General features: G+C 41.9%; 1 protein-coding gene across 3 annotated transcripts in view; it reads right to left on the reverse strand.

The window, feature by feature from the left end:
* fhod3a (formin homology 2 domain containing 3a) overlaps positions 1 to 19,840 on the reverse strand; it is a 69,568-nt gene that overhangs the window by 25,619 nt on the left and 24,109 nt on the right. For all 3 annotated transcript variants that reach the window (XM_085347039.1, XM_085347038.1, XM_085347040.1), the window contains exons 4-6: positions 2,792 to 2,859; positions 1,904 to 2,009; positions 840 to 934 (exon numbers count right to left, since the gene is read on the reverse strand). In XM_085347039.1, coding sequence (XP_085203165.1) covers positions 840 to 934; positions 1,904 to 2,009; positions 2,792 to 2,859 — 269 coding nt within the window. The remainder of the gene's footprint in view (positions 1 to 839; positions 935 to 1,903; positions 2,010 to 2,791; positions 2,860 to 19,840) is intronic.

A 19,840-nucleotide genomic window follows, 5' to 3' on the forward strand; every position in this document is an offset into this window, starting at 1 on the left:
GTTAGGAAGGAATTTCATGAACTCGTTAACAAAGATGGCTGCAGATGCTGCAGAACCGTAGTTGTTCTGCTTATACTGCTTATATGATCCAGACCATGGACTCTCACATACCCATCTATGATAAAAATACAGCACTACCAAAAAATCTCAAGGAAGTAAATGCTGATCAACATACTCACTTTAGTACTGCGGCGCAATTTATCCCACCTAAGATAGTCTGATAGTATGCCAATGTCTAGGGCAAGACATGGGGCAATGTCTTGTTGGCGAGCAACTCCCTTTACTCATGGTGGGACCATCATCCTACGGGCCTGTAGTCTGCAGGAAGAGCAACAGGGGTCTAGCACATTGTTTTGAGGAAATAATCGCAGGCCAAATTCCACTAGAACTGCCCTGGATGAAAGGGAGAGTGCAGGGTGGCTACGCCTACAGCCCTGTGGTTCATCTGCTGTGAACTAGAAGATCGCTTCAAGTCGAAGAAGGGGTTTTGAATGCTTTTACTCCAGCGTTCGACACGGAAAGCGCCTCCTCTGGAGATTTTATTGCTATATGTTCTCACGCTGGCGACAACAGTGAAACCTGGGGGGTGGTAGTGTAGGGAAAACAGTCCCAGCATGAGTGTCTTGGTGCCTAGTGCACGAGGACACCACAAAACCAACAGAAGCCGCCACCCACAGCTGGAAACACACAACACAATCATTAGGGTATGTGTTTGTGTGTGTTTCTTTGGATAAACGCTAAAAATAATGTTCTGCAAACAATGGCTGGTTAACCAACGTCAGGGTGGTGTGTGTGTGTGTGTCCTCTGAGTTTTTTAGGATGCACGCTTGACTTGATACCTTCGAGCCAACGAGAGTGTAGAGCCACTGGATTGTCTCAGGATGGCCAATGACGCCATTCATCCCGTCCACGTAGAGCATGATCTGCCCGAGAGCTGAGGAAGAAAGGAAAAGTCAGAAAAGTATACGGAAAGATGACTGAGAACTTGTTGTAAAATAAAATAAAATAAGATGAAATAAATAAAAAAAGAACCAAAATGAATTAAATAACAGCAATAAAATCAGTTACAGTGACAGCAATGATTCTGATTATGCTGAGAAAATCAATCAGTCATGACAACGATGGCACAACCATGACTAACAGCTCCATAGAAAACCTCTGAGTGACAAACATGACTTAATTCCATTACATTGCTCTTTTTGTATTGCCATCTTATAATAATATTCAGCAGAAATAATAATAGGGTTAAAAACTCTGTTTAAAGCACTCAAAATGCAGTTTTTCTGCATTTGTTTCTCATTTTTACAATTTTATTTTTCATGCATATCTTCTAAGTAACATGTCCAAATCAGTCGTGACATGCCGTCATGACCACATGTGCCTAGACTAGCTGAGAAACACAAAGGAAAAGCTGATGCTGAATGCAGGCTATTTCAAGAGAAGTGGAACTCTGAAAAGCCCACATCTCGACAGGGTAAGGAAAGATCCTGTGTCTCCGTAATTATTGTCTTCACTTGGATGCTTCTGTCCACACGCCGGCAAAGATGTAGAGCCATAAAGACTGAGTGTTTGCTTTAAAAAGTCACTGAGCCACAGAGGCACACGACTACAGCACGGTAAATTTCTCAGAGGCCAGTCCTTTCACTGAGAACTACGGGCAAATTTTATTTTTATGTGCAGACAATTTCAGGCAATAGAATCATCAGATATCATTTGATCTTGTTTGTTAATTGTTATACAGGATTTCAAAACATGTTAAAATAAATGTCTGGCCCTTGATGTGAGTCCCATTTCACAGTGTTGCCCCAGAGAAAGATAGAATGACCCCCCTGATCTAAGCATGTAGTATATTATTGTTATTATTCTTAGCATATATCATTATGCAGCATGCAGGAGACCATACCTCTTAATATGTAGTTCTGGTAGTTTTGGTCAGCTTCTGCTCCCACCTTGATGAGACACGTCAGACCTTCAGCCATCACAAACTCATGGACCAGGTCTTTGTCATCCTGAAGGAAAATGAGCACAAATAGAGGAAGCACGGGATAACCAGAACCGAGCTCGTAATTTCGTGGATGCAGTTAATGCATTTTCTTGTGTTGCCACTTGATGTCAGTGATGTGGAGGTTTAAGATTTAAGTTGACACAACACAGATTTTCAAACCCTCCTCTGGGATCAGACCAGCTGGTATACACACTCACACTTGTCAGCAGACATGGTTTTTTACAGTTTTCTGCTTTTTATGTGTCATTTCTTAAAGAAACAAAAACACCTTCATGTGCACCGTTAAAGCTCCAGGTTCAGGCATCCTCTGAGGAGAAGGTGGTAGGAAATAAGCATGGAGCTTGCATGGAGGGTTTTTTATGTAGTGTTTAGTTGCAAAAAAAGGGCCACTTTTAATAGCTTGAATGCTGCACTTTTTTGAACAATCTGGAAGTTTGCACAGTGCTGCTCCGTTTGCTGAATCACTGTCTTTTTACGTACGGAGTGCTTCTGTTCTGTTTGTGCTGCAGAGCTCTTCTTTTTTTTAAAGTGGCTAACTCTTCTCCACTTAAAATAAAAGATTCCCACACAAATTTCAATGCAAACACACACACACGCGCGCACATGCACACACAAAGACAGAGAGAGAAACGCCACGTTGATGGAGATCCTGTCATCACAGAAGCACACAGTGGCCACAATAACCGACTGTATTCTGCAACAATGTACTCACGGTAATTGCATTGAAAAATGTGTGTGTGTGTGTGTGTGTGTGTGTTTGTGTGTGTGTGTGAGAGAGTGTGTTACCTGAAAAATTTGCTTTAGAGAGAAGAGTGCTCTTCTCAAGTCACGTCCATTGGAGTTATATAGTCTTTCTGCAGAGGGACAGACAGAAAAAGACACATAGATGGTTATCTGAGGTTAAGTGAACAAACATGGGAACGTATGCATAACCATAACGAATAAAACGTCTCCACCTTAAAGCTCTCGCACTCGTTTTTGCTGCCTTTTATGTTTGCTTGTGCATCTTTCATTTCTCGCCAGTCCTCATACTTCTCATTCCGATGAGTCGATCAATAAAACTTGTTAGCAAAACGAGCCTCAGCTGTGCAAAAAAGCTGCGCAACAGCATCCGAGATGTGAGAGGAGAGGTGCGATTCGATGGAACCAATCACCCCACGCGGCTGTAATCACCTGAGGCAGGCACTTCATCAAACACTTTCACCGCGTCCTCGCTCGCGGAGCAACACGTGCATGATCTCTCTTTTCCCTTTTCCCCTCTCTCTGACTCTCTCTCTCTCGCTCTCTCACACACACACACACACACACACACACACACACACACACACACACACACACACACACACACACACACACACTTGCAGTGGTGATTAGGGCTGTATTGGAATGTTAATGAGCTGCTGGCTTGGCTTCATCGCTGAGGTATTCAGGTCACGACACGGAAACCACTCAGAACTAAAGGCTCGTATATCATGATGCTGATATTATTGTTATTTCTATCCATGAACACAAAGACGTTATCGCTGTACTTCTACAACAGGCCTTAAAATGACTGGCAACAGTCTTTAATAACCATTGTTTAAGGTCATATGATTATATAACATATTAGTTATTATATAATAGTTGATTAGGAACAAGTTTTACAGCAATAATGGTTAGTTAAGATTACTAACTTTCATCTAGTTATTTCTTAAAAGTGAAATAACTAAACTTAAAAATAACACAAATTTGGGTAATTAAAACCTAAGATGAATGACAAAACATGACATGTTACATCTGTGTCATTATTTAACAAAAATTAAGCCAAAATGCAGAGACGGTGTGTGGAAAAACTAAGTGCACTCTTACTGTTTCCATAGGAATTAAGAAGGTAAATAGCAGCCAGGTGCTGCTAATCAAATGAACTTGATTAACTGATTATCAGCAAGTACCTCTGTAAAAGCAGTATTTTGGCAGTTTGCTGTTTTGGAGCATTCAGATGTGCGTCAACACAACGCCAAGTAAGGACAACATCAGCAATGATCTTACAGAAACAGTTGCTGCTGCCAATTAATCTGAGAAGAGTTACAAAGTAATTTCCAAACTGTTTGAAGTCTAATAAGAAAAAATATTGAAAAGTGGAAAAACATTCAAGACAGTTGCAGATCTCCCCCAGGAGTTAATGTGCCAGGAAAATGCAGTTCAACACCTACGTCTCAGACTCTACAGGCTTCACTTAACATGTTAACATTTTTAAATGTAAAAATTCTTGACAGTACAAATAGAAAAAGACTGAAAAAGTATGGCTTGTTTTTAAAAATTGGCAAGAGGAAGTCTCTTCTCTTTAAAAGAACATATGTACACATTTGTAAAGGTGTATCCGAACAAATCGCAAGACTTCTGGAGCAATGTCCTTTGAACAGATGTGAAAATGTTTGGTTATAATGCACAACACCACGTTTGGAGTAAACCGAAACGCAGCATATCATCACAAACATACCAGCTATCAAGTACTGTGGTGCAGGGGTGGTGAGCTTGTTTTTTGCAGCCATAGGACCTGGACACCTCGCAGTTATTGTGAATTCTAACCATCCGTCTAGCACTTAACGGTTGGCTGACATTGGTTAATGCAACAAGACAATGAACCCAAGAAGAGCAGCAAATCTACATCAGACTGGTTGAACAAGACAAGCTCCAGAAATGATTGTCGTACACAGAACAGCTTTATTACGAAACAAAAGCGCTCTCTGCCTGTGAGCAAAAACAAAACCAACAAACCCCCCCAGCCTTTCCTATTGGTCGAAAAATGCATCATGTTGACCAATCAAAAAAATGATATGGCAACATGGCATTTAGATGTTTAGGAAGGGGGGAAGTTTTAGGAGTGACGGCGGTGTTTTGAGATGTGAGAGATTTGCAACGTTTAGCGCAAATCTTGTGTAGTTAGTGTGTAGTGTAGTCAATAGTTTTGTTGTGTGTGTCAGAACAACGAGGCGACTGCTGAATGTTATAGGAGTTACAGCAGTGATACATCTCCTGTTGTCAGGCCTGCAGGTATCAGGCTGTTGTTCTCCTTTATCTCATAGTGGACAGAAATTATTTTTTGGAGTGGCACAAATAATTTGTGTGGCATCAAACTTGATGCAGAACAGCTGATTGTTCTGTAAATAGTTTGAAATGTTTATTTTAAAAAAAAACGCCTTGGCTGTATTTTTAGGTAAACAGCTGCAAAAAACTTTGTTTGCATAACTCAGTTACTTTTTTTGAAGAAGTAACTATATAATTAATTGCCCAACAGTGGCCATTATATTCTGTTACAGGACTCTCTCCCAGACCACAGACTCATACTCATAATACAAGTCAGAGCTTTATTTAAAAAAAGAAAAGAAAAAGAAATAAAAATAAAATAAAGTTTTGTTTTCAAAATTGGAGTTCAAGTTCTTTTTACTTCCAATAGTGTTAACATACTACACAGGTCATGAACAAGATTCTTTTTTTAATTTTCAGTGTAAGCAGTTAATTAAAAGTAAATGTAAATGCTGTAATTTGATTATTTTAATAAACCATGTAACTTGGATGGATTCGATGCTGGCGTTGATCACAGTGCACACGTCTGCTGTCGCTCACAGTGGTACTCAGGGAGTATGTGTGTTCGCTCAGACACATGAAAAATTAGAGGGAACATTGGGTGGGACATCAAAAAAGCTGTCCATAAATGATGCCTGTAAACTTCAAAGAACTTTCTTTTTCATATAATTTGACATAGCAAAACAACAAAAACATTTGTTTTTACCAAATAAAGGGCCAAAGATGGGCAGTTAAATTCAAAACATGGCACACTTAGTCCTGACTTATACTAAACTCCAGAAATTAGAATGTTTTAGATAATGTTACCATTTTTTTTTTACAAAGTTCCAGATGTATCTGAAGTTGCAGTACCGTCTTTTTTATTACTTTTGCATTGACTGTATCATCACTGGATTACAGACCTGTAACAATGAATGAAGAAGAGATTAAACTAACATTTACTTTCTGTGAACAATCACACTGTCATTGACAGCCTCTCTTTGGAAGGTCATGCATGATGATGAAATAAGCACCACGGAGGCCAGATGTCAGTGGAAATCTGTTGTAGTCCCCTGTTGTAGACTGGACAAAGATAGATGTACCCACAGTGACTTCATCCGTTGATTAGTGAAATCTGGTTATGAAGCCTTGAGATGAGTATGTTTGTGCCCTGATAGGCATTTAAAAAGATGTTTTAAGAACTTTTATGTTAACCTCACTTTTCAGACTTGGATTCATCATTTACACTTCTATGGCTGCAGTTCATCACAGAAAAATGTTTGTTTGCACAGGTAAGCAGAGTACCCTCTGTAGTGGAATAACAGTACAGACATATTACAGTCTAATATTCCTTGTGATTCATTAGGGATTTTGGGGGGAGGGGGTTCTTCTCAGGGCATTATGTGCTGGGATTGAGTTTTCATGTGTGCTTTATACTGTCTGTATGCTAAAGGGTTGAGAAACAACAAATACTACTGATGAAAACAATAAAGTTAAATATTTGGCAAGACCATGCCATAAAGATGCTTTGCTAAATGTTACTCTTGATTTTCCACCTCTTATGACTACAGACTGCAAGAATAATTTTCCTAAGTGCTCTGTATTAAGCCCAACATCTGTTTATCTGGGTGTCCATACTGTCCCTTTGTGTGCATAAACAGTTGTGCATTCCACTGTGTGTCAGCAGGGGGTTTGGAAACCTGTGCGTGTGTGTTTGTGTGTTGATGACAAATCCTCCAATTCCCTTCTTTGGGGGGAGGCTGGGTAAAAAGGTATAGATGTAAGAGCAGAGACAGACAGGGTGCACGCCCCCTGATGTGGGACCGCACGTGGGCCAGCCTGGCTCCGGAGCCTTCCAGTCTGCCCTGCTGTCTGGAGCTCAGTGGTAACCGTTGCTAAGCTAGGCAAGGCTAACCCAAGGCCAGGGTCAGAATCATTATCATTCCTCACGCAGGCGAAGAATTACAGGCCTGTGTCTCTTTTCTGTGAGATCAGCATTCATGAAATACTATATATCTGTGATAGTCTGCAGCAGAAATACTCAAGTCAAATCATCCAGCGATTAGTGCTAAGAGGCAGTCAACATACAACAATAAAAGCATGCGAGAGAACTGAGTACACATATACAAGTGAATGTTTTTATACATAAGAAATCACATGCATGGGTCTGCTGTAAGTTTAGCCAGTTTAGACTGATTTCCTGGTTCTCCCTTCTCTAGGTTTCCCTGGAAATCAAGTGGCCACTTGATGTAAAAATGTCTGACTCTTGAGTGTCACGGTTCATTCAGACAGTCACATGTAATTTTTGTCATCAGGCCACTAATGGGCCTGTTGGTGTAACCTTTACCAAATGTCTGCCATGCATCAGGAGCATGTCAGCAGCACTGATAGGACTGGACTTGTTTTGAACTATTCTGGTGTTTTGCAAAAACGAACGTTGGCTGTTCCAAATCAAGCAAGAGCATAGATACATGGACGGTGTCTGAGTGTGGGTCTGACACATTACTATATTAAAATATCAAACTTTCATTCAGTCATTTAGAAACAGGGAATACAGGTTTTACAATATGAGCTGACTTTATGTTAAATGACTTTCCTGATCCTAAAGTTAGCTAATGCATAAGGGTGAAGTACAGGAAACCAGAATGTCAGTGACGTAGTAGCTCTTCCAGCTCATGACTCAAATCCAATTCATAGTTTACATTAATGTGTGAAGTACAGAAAAAACTGGTTGGCTGCACTGGACAAACTAATGAGAATTAAACTCTAGAAGGCTCGAACAGTCAACAATCATTTCATTAAAATCTGATCTGCTGCCAGATCAAATTTTAGTATGAATGCATAATTTAGCTAATACGTTTCACCTCCTTAAGAATGGCTTCTTGACAGCCACCCTTCTAATGAGACCATTTCTGATGAGGTGAACAGTAGATGGAAAAACTAAAGGTCTTTGCTGAATTTTTAGTGTTCATCTCTGTATTTTGTTTCTTTCAAGCCTTTCACAATTTCTTTGTTTTCCAGATGTAAGATGGCAAGCATACGGTGGCCCTGAGAGGCCAAACAGACTGCAACTTAAGAAGCAATAAGAAAAACGCTGCAAAAGCACACAAAACGCAACTGAAATAGGAAAAAAGAAAACAGAAATAGGAAAAAACAGATTTCCAAAAGCACTAGTGAAGTGTTTCTGGGGAGACAATAACTCGACGGACCAGTTGCAAGAACCAAAATACGCTAAGAATTGCGCTGGGAGACACTTAAAAGAAGTGGAGGATCTATCGGTTTTGTGAGGAAAGAAAAGATGAGAGGTAAATGTGTTAGCCTAACTATTAGCCTAAAAATCCATCACCAGTATTATATGAATCATGAGATTAAAACACACTTACCTAGCATGTTTTGGTTCCTGCAACTGGTCCGTCGGGTTATTGTCTCCCCAGAAACACTTCCCTTGTGCTTTTGGAAATCTGTTTTTTCCTATTTCTTTTTCATTTTTCCTATTTCCATTGTTTTTTGGGTGCTTTTGCAGCGTTTTTCTTAAATTGCAGTCCGTTTGGCCTCTTAGGGCCACCGTATAAATATGAGGTGGCAAAGTGTTCCACATTTTTTGACCAGTGAGAATACACCGTCTGGGCATTCGCTTACAAGTATGAATGCATTTATACAATCAAAGTAACAAGTGTAAGAAAGGAAACACATGATTGGAGAAGCACTGGTTGAGTCTCAGCTGTGCACAGGTGAAACAACAGCCTCAGCCTACATACCTATTACATCACTCGTGCAGTCACAGCAATCACCTGATTTTAACTAAGTCTTGTCACCATAATTACTCCTTCTCTCCAGAGTAAATAGAGTTTGACATGCTAAATATAAATAGACCCATTTCTGAAAAAGGCCTCCAGCTGTCTTAACACCGCTGACAAGCTGAAAATAATTCAAACGTGAACCTCTCTTACGTTTAACTACCTTAACCAGACAACATGGCTTCAGTGCCTGCATCGTTTTAATGGAAGAATTAACTAAATGCCATTTGTCCAAAAAGACACAGACCCAGGAAAACTTAGGAAGGTAAGAAAAATGATGATTTCCACGTCTCTTTTACTGGTCATTCTCTTTTTTTCCTGGCACTGGGTTTTATTACTGTCTCAAGAAAAGCTAAAAGACTCACTGGGATGTGCCATTGTGGCTTGTGCGTGTGCTTGTGAGTGACCGTGTGTGTGTGCCCACGTGTAAGCCTTTGCTTGTGTTTGCTGAGTGAAGAGAGGCAGATGAAGCAAAGACAGAAAGGCACATTTCATTTATAGGTCCGCTTGGAGTTTTACTGTTTTGTTTTGGAGGACTTGCAGTTCTCGTCCACGCTATTTCACCATGACCTCACATGCACTGCAGTATGTCAGACCATTTAGCGCCAGTTCTCCATCTTAAAATCTTAATTTTCTTGAAGTAAGTGGAAAGAAGGAATTATTTCTGCTCCTGAACTAGTCGCCCCCTGTTTACGACTCTCTGTCTCAACTTAAAAATCAGCCTTTGCCCTTTCACTGTTGTAAATCTTGCACTGATGGATGCTTGTGTTAAATACAGCAAAACATCAGGCTTTTTTTTTCTCTATTGGATCTTTATGATGAGGCAGAGTGCTGTCATCCTTAATATGATCATCTCAGGCGTTGTTGTGTCCACACATACTATTGCATTTGTTCTGTAGATGCATTTACCAGAAGCGCTAGAGGGCGCTAGTGAGTATGTTGTTCTGGTTGTGGTTTTAAAGAAGAAAAAAGAAAAATAAAGAAAGGAGTCAACTCCGGTAATCCTCTGTTCCTACCTGCGTGTGTGTGTAATGCTTGCTGAACTAACACCACAAAACAAGTGGCGACGAGAGTAGTGGTGATTAAGTTATGGCTCTGCTCTCTTTGCAACCCCCGGCTGTGTTCCTGGATTGCCCGGGCGAACCGAAAATTCCATTTGCTACGTGGAAAAAGTTGTTCGATAACTACTTGCTGGCGATCGGGGGTAATGACTTTGCTACGGAGAGGAAGAGGGCCCTGCTCATTCACTGCTTGGGAATGGAGGGACAACGAATCTACAGCGCCTTACCACTCGCTACGGATGATTACGAGGGATCCGTAAAGGCTTTGGAAACGTACTTTCATCCTAAAGTCAATGTTGTCGCCGAGAGATACCGTTTCAGGCAACGAGCCCAAGCTGTCGGTGAGTCTACAGATCACTACGTTGCAGCACTGCGTGAGCTCGTGAAACAATGTAAGTTCGGGGCTATGGAGAATGAAATGTTGCGGGATCAACTTGTAGAGAAGACAAATAATGCTCGTATACGTGAAAGACTGCTAATGGAGGAGGATTTGACGCTCGATCGAGCTTTGGAAATTGCTAGGCGTACAGAGGCTGCAATAGCTGATGCAAAGGCCATTGCTGTCGGTGAAACAAAGCCTGTTGCCGCTGTTCAAGTACATAAGAAGATGCGCAAGCCAAAATACAAAGCAGCTAAAAAAACGGATACAGCTCCGACGTGCTACCGTTGTGGTTCAGCTGATCACAAAGCCAATGATAAATCCTGCCCCGCAAAAGACTGCAAATGTAATACGTGTGGGAAAATCGGACATCTTTCGAGAGTGTGTAAATCTTCTCATAAGCTTGTTAATGAAGTGACTGTTCCTGAAATGTGTGTTTTAACTGTTGACAATTGTGTCAGTGGTGATCCGGCTAAATTGATGTGCACTGTTGCTGTCACTGTACCAAATACTGCACAGGCATGCACTGTTAAGCTACTAGTAGACACAGGGTCTGGTGTTTCCATACTGCCTGAACATGTTTACAGCACAAATTTTGGCTCAGTTAAGTTAAGTAATCCAGCTGTTCAGCTTATTACATATTCAAAAGAGAAACTGGATGTATTAGGGTGTCTTAGAGCTGACATTACTTACAATGGCAAGAGTGCCTCCACAGATCTCTACATTGTGAGAACAGGAACACCCATACTGGGAATGGACTTGGTGACTGCCCTCCAGCTACACATAAAAGGGGGACAATTAGTTCTTGACAGTCCCAAGGTCTGTGCTGCACTCCAGCAAACCTCGGCTCTGCCCACTCAATGTAAACAGGAATGTGAGTCTCCAGTTGCATTTGGATGTGCAAAGGACTTTGTACATAAAGTGAAGGTGCGACCTGAAGTGAAGCCAATACAGCAGAAACTTCGACGCTTACCCCTGTCAGTCCGTGATGCTGTTTCCGCAGAACTCAAGAACCTTGAGGAACATGGCATTATAGAGAAAATTGATGCATCTGAATGGGTCTCCCCGATTGTAGTCACTAGAAGGAAGACTGGTGGCATACGCATGTGCGTTGATTTGAGAGAACCTAACAAAGCGGTGGTCGCTGACAGTCATCCCTTGCCACTGATAGAGGACATACTGTCTGAGCTGCGTGGGGCTGTCATGTTCTCCACCCTGGATCTTAAATCCGCCTACCATCAGCTGAAACTACATGAAGAGAGTAGAGGGCTCACTGCTTTCATTACACATGAAGGACTGTACCAGTACTGCAGAGTTCCCTATGGGTTGAGTTCAGCACCTGCAGCCTTCCAAAAGATGATGACACAAATCCTACGCGGCCAGAAAGGGGTGCAATGCTACCTTGATGATGTCATCATATACGGAACGTCAGAAGCTGAACATGAGGCCAACTTGCGTGCTGTGTTACACAGAATCAACAATGCAGGACTGAAACTCAATGTTGACAAATGTCAACTCCGTCAAACTACTCTGAGCTTTTTGGGTCAAAAGATCGGTCCAGAAGGTCTGCTGCCAGATGACTCTCATGTCACTGCCATCCTGCATGCTCCGCCCCCTACTGATCCTGCAACCCTGCGCTCATTTCTTGGCTTGAGTGCATGGTACAGCAAGTTTGTGCCAAATTACGCGACTGTTGTTGAACCTATGAGAGCTCTTCTGCGAAAGGACTGTTCATTCCACTGGAACGAAGCAGCTCAAGCAGCGTTTGATCAAGTCAAGCGGTTAATCGTGCACAGCCCTGCCCTGGTGATGTTCGACCCCAGTAAGCCAACCATAGTCTCAACAGATGCCTCAGACTACGGTGTAGGTGCTGTTTTGACTCAACTTGACGGTAATGATGCAGAACATACTGTTGCATTTGCATCTCGCAGCTTGTCTGATGCAGAGAGGAAATACTCAATCGTTGAGAAGGAAGCTCTAGCTTGCGTCTGGGCTGCTGAAAAATGGTGCACATGGCTCTGGGGCAGAAAATTCCTCCTACGAACAGATCACCAAGCACTGACAACACTGCTGACTACTAAGGGCAATAACAGAGCTGGTCTACGCATAGCCAGATGGTCAGCTCGCCTGTTGGAGTTTGATTATGAAGTGGAATATAGAACTGGGTCACTGAACCATGTTGCTGATTGTCTTTCTAGGCTCCCACTTTCCGAGACAGACATGGCATGTGCAGAGGATGTGGAGTCAGTTGCAGCCATCCTCACTGATCTGAGTGCTGTGTCTGAGGATGACTTCCAGTCAGGGTGCAAAGACTGTCCAGTGTTCACAAAGCTCCGTGTGCAGATACAGAAAGGCTGGCCTGCTAGGAAGACGTCACTGGATCCTGACTTACAGCCGTACTTCCCAATCCGCCATGAACTCGCGGTCTTGAACGAGTGCATCATCAGAGGTACACATCGATTGCTAGTGCCTGAGTCGTTGCAGAAAAAACTCACTGATATAGCTCATGAAACTCACCAAGGCATCGTCCGTACCAAACAACGCCTGAGGGAAATGTACTGGTGGCCCAAAATGGATTGTCATATAGAGACACTGATAAAGAACTGTGCAACGTGCAGACAGAATGACAAGTCCGCTGTCACCCATGATGCTCCACTCCAACCCATTCCTTTACCAGCTGCTGCTTGGGAAAAGGTGTCTGTGGACATCATAGGCCCTTTTGAAATAGCCCCTTCTGACTGTAGATTTGCCATCACATTGGTAGACTACTTTAGCAAGTGGCCTGAAGTAGCTTTTGCTCCCCGAGCTGATGCGGCTACTATCATTCAATTCCTTTCTGTAGTTTTCTCTCGTGAAGGGAATCCAAAGACACTGATAAGTGACAATGGCTCTCAATTTCTCTCTGCTGAGTTCACTGACTTCCTGAAAAGCAGGGGAATCCAACACCTGAGATCCTCAGTGTATTACCCAAGAGCTATTGGGGAAGTTGAGAGATTCAATAGATGCGTTAAAGACTGCCTAGAGACTGCCTCGATTCAAGGACAACCCTGGAAATCGTTCCTGAGAACTTACCTGATGGACTACAGAGCAACCCCTCATTCAACAACTGGAGTTTCCCCTTCAGAACTGCTCCATGGACGACGAATGAGAACAAAGTTACAGGTAATGGATATGCCTGTTCCTCAGACAGAGAGGCATACCATGTGCGAAAGAGTTAAGAATAAGCAAATGAAAGTGAAAGAATACACTGATGCTCGCAGACACGCCAAACCATCCAACTTTCAGCCTGGTGACAAGGTACGGGTTAGGAAGCCGTGGAAGGTAAAGAAAGGCGAGTTAAAGTTTTCCAAACCAAGGACTGTCATGACAAGGAAAGGACCAAACACTTATTTGCTGGATGATGGACGGACCTGGAACGCCTCACACTTATCGGCTCTGTCAGAGCTGAACGCAGGTACTGATTCTGACACAACAATGGACTGTCATAAACCAGGAACTGATCTAGCATCTAACTCTGAGTCTGATAGTAGGCTTAGGCCCACCAGGATGAGGAACCCACCTTGCTGGACCCAAGACTTTGTCATGGGAAAGTGAATGTTACTGAGTAATGTGAAATATGTTAAACGTGTATTAGGTGACATACATCAGAATGATGAAGTCAGGTTCACATAAGAAATCCTTGTTCAAAGGGGGAGATGTTGTGTCCACACATACTATTGCATTTGTTCTGTAGATGCATTTACCAGAAGCGCTAGAGGGCGCTAGTGAGTATGTTGTTCTGGTTGTGGTTTTAAAGAAGAAAAAAGAAAAATAAAGAAAGGAGTCAACTCCGGTAATCCTCTGTTCCTACCTGCGTGTGTGTGTAATGCTTGCTGAACTAACACCACACAACAGGCGTACAGAAGGTCTACCAGCTTTGAAACCTGTTTGCTAAGGGTTAGCTAATCCAAACACGGAGGGTGGCCTTAAAGGAAGACACCAATGTAAAATATTGAACTGAAAATGAACATTCATCCCCGTTAATTATGTTGCACAACGTATAAAAATCCTCCACCATGTGCAGAGTCTATAACTTAATAAGAACTAACTGTTACTGCTACTGTTGGAGCTCAGTTTACATTTTAAAATTTCTTAAATACCACAAATGAGAGCAAACAGAAGAAGATCTTAAGATAAGATATCTGCTGTGTGTTAAAGTCAGTCCTTGTTTTTCCCATCCAGTAACACAACACATTGTATTATATGAAGTGAGTATATAATAGCAGATAATGTAATGGAAGAGCCTTGACTGTCGCACGCGTCCGTGTTGTCAGCGGGGAAGCAGGGATTCCCCTGGTGCCCAGGCTGCCTGTTAAGTTGTTCAGGAGTGGTCAGATCGCTCCTTCTATTCCTGCCATAATAAGATTAGCGCTGTGACCCTTTAGCTTTGACTAATCCCTCAACATTTCCTGCGCCATCTACACATCTCCAAACAGAAAAACACACAGGCCAGCTCAGGCTACGCTAGACCTAATCCTCTGCAGTTACACTCAAACTGCATGGTTTTTGTGGCACTTGTTACACAAGGTCTGTGTTCTACTTGCGCTTAATTGGCATTAGCAAGGGAAAACAACAATCTGCTACTATCATAAGACAGAAAGACAATCACAAGAATCAAATAAGATACTGGATTTACTCTGTGCACTTCTTTTTTTAGCCACAGCAGATACTTCATTGTAGAAAAAGTGCTCTAAAATGAGCTTCCTCCTAACATAAACAGGAAACAGGCAAAGTCATTGACTAGTTAGCATAGTAGAGCATGTGGGAGCTAACTGATGCTCTTATGGGTTGCTAGACAGAACCCAGATTAGACATGCTAACAATTTTATGCTAGCTAGTTTGCTCAACAACTAAAGTGGCAATATGTCAGCAGTGGCTTAGATCATCCTGTCCCCAGGTGGATCTATTATATTTATTCAGTGTTATATGTGTGTTATATATCCTGTTATAGAGCAGTAAATGCACATGAACATGGCCAAAGTTTTAAATAGTAAGTATGTAAGAGTTTATTTAAATATCATTAAATATCACAAAGTGGTTCACAACAAAAAATGTTAAAAAAGAAAAAGAACTTAACTAAAAGCAAGTTTAAAAAGATAAGCTTTTAGCTACTTTTAAAAGAAACCACCCATCTCAGGCTTAGACCACAGTCTGGGGCCCAGTGTGGTAAAACCTCTGTCTCCTGTAGTTCTTAGCCTTGTATGATTCATAGCCAGCAGGCCATGATCACAAGACCTCAGGGACCTGCTGAGGATGTATGGATGTAAAAGTTCACTGATGTATGGCAGTGCTTGCCCATGCAGAGCCCTAAAAGTCAAAAAGCAGAATCCTAAAAAGGACTCTGAAGTTGATGGGGAGGCAGAAGACTTTGTTAGTAGCTTTCTGCAACAACTTGCAGATTTTCCAATGATGCTTTGTTGAGACAAATGATGGAGGAATTACAACAATTTAGATGAATATTTAAAAAAAAAAAGGCATGAACAATAATTTTTAATTCAGAGTGTGATACAACAGAGATCATATTGGCAATATTTCTTATATGAAAAAATCAAGTGCCAACTAGAGATATCTTGAGGTCAGCACATGTGGAAATAATCCCTACAAGCCAAAAGCTCAGGCTTCAGACTGCTCTGAACACTTAGTGTCAGACAGGTTTTTTTCTACTTTTGTATCTTTCTGATGCCATAGAACCTGTATATTCCTTATATGGTCATTCCATATGGTTTATGTGAGATCAATAATTTTTCCAAACTGTAAATATTGAAAAGCTCCCAGTAGCTCCCGAGGCTAAAAATATATGACCATTAAACAATTCTGCAAATTGATGAGTAGACTAAAAACCTGCTGCTCCTTTTACAGCCATAAGGTGCTGGCTCTAAGCTCAGCGTCAAACTTGTCAAACTTGAAATTTCCAGTAACTAAATATTTAGCCCTCACTCGGGGGGGGATCTTACTGTACCAACCCTAGCTCCGCCCACCATAAATCCCGTTGGCACCACAGATTGACATAGTGCTGACGGTAAACCCCTATGATACATATGCTACCTCTGCGATCCTTCTGCTTCCCTTTTCAAGTCACTCTGTAGCTTAAATACTGAACATAATTAAGCTCAGCTATAGCCATTCATTGGAAAAGGAAAAAAAAAAGAGGAAGAGTGTCTACAAAGGAAATACATGCAGGCTAAGGGGAAACCCCATTACATTCCCCGATACACCAAATAAACAAATGTAACCTCTCTACCAACAAAGAGTACACATAAACCATTTCTTCTACTGTATGTGCTTTGAGCGGGGGGGTCAGTGTGACACGTCATTATTAGGCATGGGATATTTACAGATAACTATGCACTGAGGTCAACCAAGGGTAATATTTTTCTGCAGGGTATAACTGTCTACTGGCCAGCCAAGAGAAGGGTCACAGCTGGTAGCCCTACATTTAATCTCAGTTATAACCGCTGACTCGTGTTTCTGGTGGATTTCATTGCACCCCTTAAAAAAAAAAAAAAAGCCCCCATGCGGCTGTCTGGGCCGATCAGTCAGCTGGCTTTAAACTAGGTCTGATCAGTGTGATCTAAAATAAAGAAGTGCGAGGAGGATGAAGTGTAATGGCACGCTGGAGAGCTTGATTTAATCCCAGGAAGTCTTTCCCTCTCTGTGCCGGTGTCACGCTAAATATAGGAGAGCAGGGTATCAAGCATACTGTAACAGCCCCGGACACTAGGTTCAAGCTTTGTTCAGGTCAGGAGGTGCACTCTGTGTGCGTGCTGCCCTGTAACACAACAATCAACTAGATGAGATGTTGTTTTTGTTTTCACTTCACTTTAAATCAAGTAAAATTCTATAATATTAATAGAATAGAATAGCCTTTATTGTCATTGTACAGAGTACAACGAAATTGGAGTGCCACTCCCTTGGTGCAAGTTTCAATAATAAATATAAATGTAAAATATAAAAAGTACAAAAAAACAATCGTAAGTACTCAAACAATAGTATGTACAATAGGGCTGCCACAAACGATTATTTTGATAGTCGACTAGTCACCGATTATTTTTACGATTAGTCGACTAATCAGATCATCATCCATTGGACGTAAAACTACAGCTTATTGCACCAGCAGCATCTGCTCTTATATAACTATCATTAGCTTACAGCTTTAAGTGTTTAAGGTCTGTGCTAACTAAAAATAAAGACAAGATGATAGTTTATTAAATTTTAATGAAATTTGCAGATTGTTTCGGTGAAGTTTAATAAACTCCTTGCTATCTAAAATATAACAGGACACTGGAGTATATTCTGGAGCATCTCACACTTCTGATAATCAGTTGTCTGCTTGACGTTTATTCAGCTGTGTAAAAACTATAACTTTAATCTCAGACAAACTGATTTACTCAGGAACAAATAAAATACTTAAAAAAAAAAGCCAAACAATAACATTTTAAGTTATCTAAGTGACTCATATATATTTAACCTGAGTAGCGAAAGACGGCGGTTGGTTTGAAAACGATTTGCGGGGAGTCCGGTGTTCTCACGGTGCTAGTGAGCCTAGCCCCCGGCTCGCTAACGAGCTAGTGGGTAACAGATGTCTCCGAAAACGTCGGAGCGCTTTTGAAAATATGTGGTGTCCTGATAAACTGAGCAGATATTTGAGGTTTACACAGCTACATTCTCGCCTGAAAATATGTTAAACGTTTATTTTGTGACTCAGAAAGAATAATAAGAGTAACATTAAAACTAACTAGCTGCCGCCATTGTTGGAAACTGCGCTGGGCCGCGCTATGAATTCTGGGACACAGCTGCTTCTTCTTCTTCTTCGGGGTTTAACGGTAGCTGGCATCCTTGTACATGCAATGCTGCCATCTTCTGTTTCAGTCCGTTATTACACTCTTAAATCCTGCCACTTATTCCTGCGTCTTTTGTGATCTTACAAAGCTTCAAACGACGCGTCGACTATTAAATTAGTCGTCGACGATTTTGATAGTCGACGTAATCGCGACTAGTCGACAAATCGTGGCAGCCCTAATGTACAATATATACAGGATAGCAGCGTTAATATAATGACAGTATGAATAGCAGCATAATATAATGACTGTGACGGTATGGAATAGGTTCAGTTGTTTTTGTGCTTATTTACTACGGTGATAGCTCTGGGAAAGAAGCTATCCCTGAATCTGTTTGTCCTGGTTTTATGTGACCTGTACCGTCGGCCTGACGGTAATAGTTCAAACAGTTGGTTGCTGGGGTGAGAGTAGTCCTTGATGATATTGCCAGCTCTGCTGAGGTACCGAGAGTTTGCAGTGACCTCCAGGCTGGGCAGAGAGCAGCCAGTGATCTTCTGGGCTGTGTTGATGACCCTCTGCAGTACTTTCCTGTCCGCAGCTGAGCACCCTGCATACCATGTTGTTATGCCGTACGTTAGGATGCTCTCTATGGTGGCTCTGTAAAATGTCACCAGCAGCCTCTCCTCCAGGTTGTTCCTCCTGAGCACTCTCAGAAAGTGGAGACGCTGCTGGGCCTTTTTAACCACCGCCATAGTATTTGCAGTCCAGGAGAGGTCATCAGATATCTGCACGCCCAGAAACCTCATGGAGTGTACCCTCTCCACACAGTTCCCGTGAATGTAAAGTGGGGCCGGGTCTGCTCTGCCCTTCCTGAAGTCCAAAATAAGTTCTTTAGTTTTCGTGGTGTTCAGTTGGAGGTTGTTAACTGAACACCACTCAGTCAGTCTGTTGACCTCATCTCTGTAGTCCGACTCATCCCCCCTTGAGATGAGTCCAACCACTGTGGTGTCATCCGCGAACTTTATGATGGTGTTTGAGAGATGGGTAGGGGAGCAGTCGGGTGTGTAGAGCGTAAACAGGAGGGGACTCAAAACACATCCTTGTGGAGACCCGGTGCTGAGTGTGATGGTGCTGGACCGGTGGGGGCCGAGTCTGACAGACTGTGGTCTATTTGTCAGGAAGTCCTTGATCCAGAGGCAGATGGGGTGGAGAGTCCCAGGTGAGACAGTTTCTGGACCAGGATCTCCGGGATGATATGATTGAATGCTGAGCTGAAGTCCAGAATAACAATAATAATAATAACAATAAAAAAGTTTATACACAAATTGAAGATTTGTTTAATTCATTTAATTCAGTTATTGATATTTCAGGTAACTGAACTCTCAATCTAAGGTAAAAGCCAGTGAAAGATTAGCAATTACATAACTGTAACCCTGCTTTTGTTTACCGCACATTTCTCACCATTTACGTGAATGTATGCATCTGCAGAGTGGCATAAAAGATTAAATACTCCATCTGCTGTAACCTCATGTTTGGACAATAATGCGTGCTTTCAGTCACATGTCAAGTGAAGTGAAAAGGAAAAGTTGGCAGACAGAAAAGGTCAGACTGCTGAGGACAACTCGGTTATTTTGCGACTGTCTATTTTTTGTCTGTTGGTCTTGGCCTGCAGTACAAGCACTGGAGGCTGCTGATGGTACAGATAGAGAACTCATAGGCCCTGGCTATGGGTTTGT

This window comes from Diplotaxodon limnothrissa, linkage group LG22, assembly GCF_057381915.1.
Source record: "Diplotaxodon limnothrissa isolate DT_005_m linkage group LG22, D_limnothrissa_male_GT1.1, whole genome shotgun sequence".
Lineage (NCBI taxonomy): Eukaryota > Metazoa > Chordata > Actinopteri > Cichliformes > Cichlidae > Diplotaxodon > Diplotaxodon limnothrissa.